The sequence below is a fragment of the Ciona intestinalis genome, chromosome 3 (genome assembly GCF_000224145.3).
Source record: "Ciona intestinalis chromosome 3, KH, whole genome shotgun sequence".
Classification (NCBI taxonomy): Eukaryota; Metazoa; Chordata; class Ascidiacea; order Phlebobranchia; family Cionidae; genus Ciona; species Ciona intestinalis.
The window spans coordinates 4,367,530-4,374,314 of NC_020168.2; the positions used below are offsets into that span (position 1 = coordinate 4,367,530).

The window sequence follows — 6,785 nt, forward strand, 5'->3', positions numbered from 1 at the left end:
CACTTCTACATTGGCTATATAAGAGCGAAGTTGCCTTGTTATGCATCACACACAGTCGATTCTCACTCCACAGCAGCACATTACTTCAACTAACTTGCAAAATGGAATCAATCAAGCACAAGATGGAAGGTCTTATCAAAGACAAAGACGAGGCAATTGAAAAAGCTATCAGCTTGGAAAATGAAAAACGTCAAATGGAGGACAATGCAAAAGAGGTAAATACAAAATTGACGATTTAGCAAGATGTTTTCACGGCTTCTGGTGTTCATTTTCTGAAAGTATATGTTACATATACAAGATGCTTTGACTTAAAAACAAAATAGCCTATATCTCGAATAATAAATACCTTTTAATAAAATGCGATACACAATCTAATCGTTTAACTTTTAGTTGGAAGAAGAAACGAGCCAAATAACCAAGAAAATCGTTTCTTTGGAAGACGAGCTCGATCAAGTGATGGAACAACATCGACTTTCGATTGAAAAACTTGACGTTGCTGAAAAAGTTGCCACTGATGTAAGTCGATTCTCGCAAGGCGATATTTATAACTACACGGCTTTTATAACACCCTGTAGAGCCAAAGTTAAAGTCTTGAATCACTGAATGAAATTAGTTGCAAACTGGCCAATTCTAAACAACTATGCATCGTTTATGTAAATCCGTAGAGCGACCAGTAAATTAAATTTGTTGACGAACTAATGTAATTACGTGTATCAAAGAACTAGTTAGCTTTCACATGCTCTCGCCCCAAACGATGAGAGCGGGTACTCCCCAGATTGCAAAACTACAGTCTAATTTTGTCATTTTTTACAGTCCGAGTTGGAGGTGAACGCTCAAACTCGACGAATGCAGTTGTTGGAAGAAGAAATGCAGAGAGTTACCGAACGTCTCGATGAAGCTGTCGCTAAGCTTGAGGTGGCAGAGAAAGCTGCTGAGGAGAGCGAACGGGGAAGGAAAGTTATTGAGGGCAGGTAAGATCATGTTGATGTGATGTTGGGTGTCGAAGTATTATTGCAGGTTTTGAGGTTTAACTATTACCTCGTTGCTTTATATACACACCAGCACGCAAAAAGACCTACGTTTAATCACGTGGTGCTTCTGGCGGCGTCGGGTTAATAAAAGAAAAATCTGTATACAAATAAAAAGTTACCTAAAGCGTTATTGCAATTTCTTATTTCTAAAATTTTCAGGTCATTCAAAGACGAAGAAACTTTGGAATTACAAGAAATTCAACTCCGTGACGCAAAGGGTATCGCAGAAGACGCCGACAGAAAATACGAAGAGGTAAAATAACTACCATACATAAAACACATACAATATTATTAGTTTAATCGTTTAATTGTTTAGCCTACATAATTGTTTAATAAAAGTATCAAATTGAGTAGTAAACTATCGGAAAATTTCGAGTGTAATTTATACGACTGCGTTTTTAGGTTGGACGAAAACTCCGTATGGTTGAAAATGATTTGGAACGAGTTTTGGATCGCGCAGAGGAATACGAAGCGTAAGTGGCTAAGAATATTTTGTCAAGTATATGAAACGTGTCGTTTTGTTATTGAATGATATTTAAATGACTCCTAAACCTCTCCGAATATAACGTAGTCTCAGATTGAACGTCTGAAGAATGCCAATGAAAATACATACAGGCGGGTTACAACACAAGCTTTAGTAAAGTGGAACACCTTGTGGTTAGCTTTATCAACTGCATTTTTGGAGGGGCTTTAGAATGTACAGCGAGTTTTACGAAATACACTTTTTACCAGCAAAGTAAAGAAAGCCGACGATCAACTTAAATCGCTGAACGAAAACCTTCGAAGTCTTGAGAAGATTTCAGCTGATAATTCGGAGAAGGAGGACAACTTTGAAAAAGAAATTCATCTGTTGACTGAGAACTTGAAAAATGTGAGTATCTTCGAAACAATAATACGCGGGTCTAGAATAGCACATTAATAGGCTTGGTGCTACATGATTTATACCTGTAGGCCTTGTTCAGCGCAACGGTTGCGAACTACACATTTAAAACGATTGATTTCTCCATGTAGTTTTATGTAGCAGCTATCACTAACGAGTTGTTAAACACGACTGCAATACCTACCTGGTATTTTGTAAAAAAATATATTCACCAACCAATTCATTTTAGGCTGAGACCAGAGCTGAATTCGCTGAACGAACCGTGGACAAACTAGAAAAGACTATCGATTATTTGGAAGGTAAGCTTCATATAGCACAATTGCATCTAAAATTACGACTTCGAGATAATATTAGGCCTAAAGTTACCTTTTAAGAATAGAAAGACATTGGCTTTAGCAATCCATGGAATACCAAATAGGTGATTAAAACCAAAGTTAGTATAAAGCTGTTGGTCAAAACAAACCGCCAATTTATTTCCATGTTTTGGTTGAAGGGATTGATCGTGATATACATAGCGTGTACGACCCCCATGACTTGCATAAAGTTGTCCACTTATGCTGGCAATCTAATCAGTAATCTTTCATGTCTATTAGTGCTTAAAAATCCACTATATACGACATGTATTTGTTTTAACCCTTCCACTTCCACGCAGATCAACTCTACACAGAGAAGTTGGCATACAAGGGAATCAGCGAAAAATTGGACAAGACACTCAGTGACATGATAACTCTCAACTAGTGTGTGAATAATTTATAAATACCTTGTTTTAATACAACTTGCAAACGCTAGCTTGTGGTGTGAATACAAAACTTGTAAATATAAAGTCTCCTAGTACAGTTTCATAGATTTAGCAAAGACAAGGTCTCCAATAAAAGTAGTTTCGTTTAGTGATTTGTGGCCAGGGTATAAGTGTACCTCATTTATATACGGGCTAAACGTTCAATACTAATGTAAAAGATTACAGATTCTAAGGTGCGGAAAAAAGTCGCTCAAAAACACAACAGATACGTGCCCAATTATACAATGCTATAAGGCATACATAGGTCTGTGCGTTAATTTTGATTAGCCGACGTCTTCCGCTTTTCGTTGATTCGCCGGGCATGTAAAACGTCGTCCTTACAACACGTTGCAACTGTACAAGCCAGTTGGGATGAAGCAGCGATAACGCTACACTGTTTGGATAAACTCAGTGCAGGATTATTTTTGTTTCTTCTACAAGAGTTGAAGTTAAGTACTATTGCTATTACTTAATTATGGTTAGTATTATTTAATTGTAAACTATGTTTTTATTTAGTGTTATAAACTAGTGTCCTAATGTATTTACACTAGAATATGACTGTTTATGAGTATATTACATAAGCATGTGTAAACCCATTACAATAAGTTTTGTATTGTGCCTTGCGATTAATATTCATGTTTTATTTTTATTTTGACCTATATTCTAATTTAATATTTACCAAACTTATTTCAGGAACTTTTCTACGTTTCTAAATACACGTCACTCGCGACGTCACGCAATCGCTGCGTTACGTCACAATACGATACTGCGTCGTAACCGCTTCGCCATCGCTCAGGGTTATTATAAGTTACAGTCCGGTACAAACCCGAGAGCACACGTTTGTGACGTCACAATGCGGTTTCTTTTATATACGCTTGCTTTTTGCGCTATTATTTTCATGGGGCCCCATGCGCGCTTTGCGTCGTCGCAAGGTACATTACTATACTTTCATATTAACTCGAATCTAAAATATATTCGTGGTATTAGCTAAAAACGAAGCATGAAGATCAAAGATTTGGTAAAGTATAAATCACAATAGGCGTTGTTACTTACACAAGTTCTTTTCTAGATGACATCAGAGATGTGACGTCACGAAGTGGTTATGACGCAACAGAAGAACCCGCTTCGAAGGTTGTTTGTTTTTGACACAATCTTTATTATTCAAAACAGTATTTTTTTAATATTTCAGAACATGTGTGTGACGGCACAGAGGAAAAATCGGAAATCAAGGAAAAGGTAAGTGTGACGTCATTATATAAACTATGACAAACAGCGCGTATGCTGCCGAAGAACAGCGCAAGGTAAATTAATATTAAAAGTACTATATTTTGCGAAAGTTATTATCCAAAGTATAGTACAATTGGGGAAGATGGGACACTTAAGCACATATTGCCAAATATTTCCAAAATCAAAATAGATGACGGTTTATGGGTAATACCACGAATTAGTACTATCATTCCTTTATTAATTGACATCAATTTAATAAAATATAATAAAACACACGAGAAGTTATTTGGCGATCCGCACAACAGGTGAAATTTTACAAATTCGAAAACACACAGGATAAGATGGGACAGTTTAAAATCATTGTTAATTTTGGTTAATATGTGTATTTATAAATAGGAATATACGTAAATAACACGAAATATTACTGTACGCTTTGAAAATTAGGTCTAAATATTGTTTTTTTGCTCTACTGCTATAGTTTTTAACATATTATATTATTGCATAACAATTGGTATTCCCTATTGACCCCTGCCTATTTTCTTCATGATATATCTCAAGTGTTTTTTACAAAACTAAAACTAGTTTTATGAGACAAAATCGAAGTGTACGAAGTATTCAAGGTTGTTTTATGAAGCTATAAAACTAGATTAATCGTTCGCGCACGCAAACTAAAAAAAATCATCGGCTTTACTATGATTTAGCGAGCATTAAAAAATAGCACCTTACTATTTCGCATTTTTTTACCTGTTCAAAGTATGCTGTTTCTATTTTACATATTTTTTAATATTTAAAAACGTAATCAGCTTTGACGGGCGTTTTATAAAGTCGTGATAATACTGTCGAATAATTCTGTAACCTTATTTTCCTGATTATCATTAAATGGGAGTCCGTAAAAAGAAAATTAAAAAAAGTCTCGTCTGACAAAGTGTCCCATCTTCTCCCACCCTACTATAATAAATGTTTGTTAAGTTTATAATAATATTACTGTAGGGCAAGGTGGCCGTTCAAATTGTGTTTTAAACAATTTAAACAACACAATGTGGCGGGGCTACGGTTTAGATAATTTTTTAAATATTCTTTACTTACTACCAAATGGTACAATAAAGCGCATGGATCATCTCACCTCAACCTAATTTACGTTTGTTTTGCAGAAGAATAGCAAAGAGGTAGACGACGATAAGGATGCGGTTTCAGGTTTTGCTTAGGCTTGGGAATTGTGTGGTGTTGTGGTGTGGTTGCTGGAGCACTCTTACAGTGTTGTCGGATTTGTGTTTGTGTCTCATTTCAACTGGACCTAATGTGGCCAGTCTTTTTGTTAGTCACTACTTTAGTGCATTTTGCATGTCACTGAAATAAATGCAATAAAACTATGGCAAACATCTTGCTGGATCGGATTTTGTTGTTGTACACGTCATTATGTGCTTCTTCTGCAAAGGTCGAATCTTTTAATGATTCTGCATTGTCCTAATTACTTGATAAGAACGACATGTTGGTACACAAATACTCGAGTAATATTCACGCGCATTATAATATACACGCAGTAAACTTTCAAATTTAATATCCTTTATTTTTATCAGTTATTCGTCCCCGTTAACCTGTTGCCATTTTAAAAAAGCATAATTGTGACGCTGGCCACGTTACAATTACGCTATACGTCGATGGGTTTTAAAAGCCCAGCGTTTGGTGCGGTTACGTCACGGTTCTAGACTGAGTTACGTTACCGTTGGGTTGTTGCGTGGACGTCGCCGCCAGTGATGCTACGCTAGTTTTAGGTCACTACCGATAATGTGATGCTACGCTCGCTTAGGTCACCACCGGTTCAGTGATGCTACGCTCGGTCATTTAGGTCACTATCAGTGCGGTTCGTAACAACCTAACGTAGTTTCGTGACGGTCGAAGCGGTGCTTAACATCCGAACGATATTATATTGCGTGAAGATACGACGAGAGTATCGCGGTACCATCATGGCGACTTGTCATTTGATTGGGACATGTGGAGCCGTTATTGGCTTCGACTCCTTGTGGCCGGACATTTAATAATTTGTACACTGCAACTGATTATCCTTCAGGATTTGAACCATATTTTCTTTGAAGTTATTTCAATGATAATGTCCGCGTTAATTAACTTTTTGTTATCGTCCCATTTTTGGATATGACTGAGCTGTTGTATGTGTTGCATGGTTTTTCACTATTTGTATTTGCACCTCGTTGTATTATTCTTGTCTTTTTGTCGTTGTTGTCGTGCACATGTGTATGTGCATTCGTTGTATCATTTTTGTCTATGGGGGTACTTTAACCTGTGTGGACAGTAACATCCCGCAAGGGTTTCTCACCTAAGTAGAAACCCACTACCATTGGCTGGGGGCTTGTCGTGCCGTAGTGGCTTTCCACCAACGCCAGCCACATAAATTATGAAGGTATTTTAATCCTGTTTTAATTTTACAGAAGGCATTTAATTCCTGGAGACCTTGAGTCTGCTGCTGTTAAAATTTGCACTGTTATATATCATAATAGTAATAATAGTGTTACATTTAAACGCAATAAAATAAAATAAAACTTGAACTACAGTTGAAGTGAAACAAATTTATTTGTTCCTTTTACTACCACGGTTGACTCCGGTGAATCAGAAGAAACCAACAAAACGGGTTTCGGTCGCTATTTGTGACATATTTAGAGTAGCGGTAGGTAGAATGCATTTAGAAAGGTATATATTACCCTAAAAAAATGTCAAAATTATCGTTTTGCTTTTGGGGATAACTATATTCATTCAATTACCAACAGTTTATGAAATTAAAGCCGAAAATTCATGCATTTTGGATTTATCACTTTCAATCTAACCGGGAAGAAATTGTTAATTATTTGCCGGTTAT

At 36.4% G+C, this 6,785-nt stretch overlaps 1 protein-coding gene and 1 long non-coding RNA gene across 4 annotated transcripts; both read left to right on the forward strand.

Annotated features, from left to right (window-relative positions):
- Window positions 1-28: 28 nt before the first annotated feature.
- LOC100175596 (tropomyosin alpha-3 chain) lies at window positions 29-2,734 on the forward strand. Its single transcript, XM_002122229.5, has 8 exons — window positions 29-215; window positions 391-516; window positions 814-971; window positions 1,191-1,284; window positions 1,434-1,504; window positions 1,764-1,902; window positions 2,141-2,210; window positions 2,564-2,734. The coding sequence occupies exons 1-8, from the start codon at window positions 102-104 to the stop codon at window positions 2,647-2,649; spliced, it is 858 nt and encodes a 285-aa protein (XP_002122265.1). The 5' UTR covers window positions 29-101; the 3' UTR covers window positions 2,650-2,734.
- A 968-nt stretch (window positions 2,735-3,702) lies between these two features.
- LOC113474118 lies at window positions 3,703-5,523 on the forward strand. 3 transcript variants are annotated; one of them, XR_003395779.1, is made up of 3 exons: window positions 3,738-3,820; window positions 3,879-3,925; window positions 5,068-5,523. It is a non-coding gene; the product is annotated as an uncharacterized LOC113474118 (long non-coding RNA). The 3 variants fall into 3 exon arrangements; XR_003395778.1 differs by having other exon boundaries at window positions 3,703-3,990; XR_003395777.1 differs by having other exon boundaries at window positions 3,703-3,925.
- Window positions 5,524-6,785: the final 1,262 nt, after the last annotated feature.

Bases quoted from the DNA above. Each gene is read 5' to 3' on its own strand.
- LOC100175596 (XM_002122229.5), top strand. From the start codon at position 102: ATGGAATCAATCAAGCACAAGATGGAAGGTCTTATCAAAGACAAAGAC. The intron at 216-390 runs GTAAATACAAAA...TTTAACTTTTAG, and splicing joins TGGAGGACAATGCAAAAGAG to TTGGAAGAAGAAACGAGCCA. The intron at 1,285-1,433 runs GTAAAATAACTA...CTGCGTTTTTAG, and splicing joins CCGACAGAAAATACGAAGAG to GTTGGACGAAAACTCCGTAT.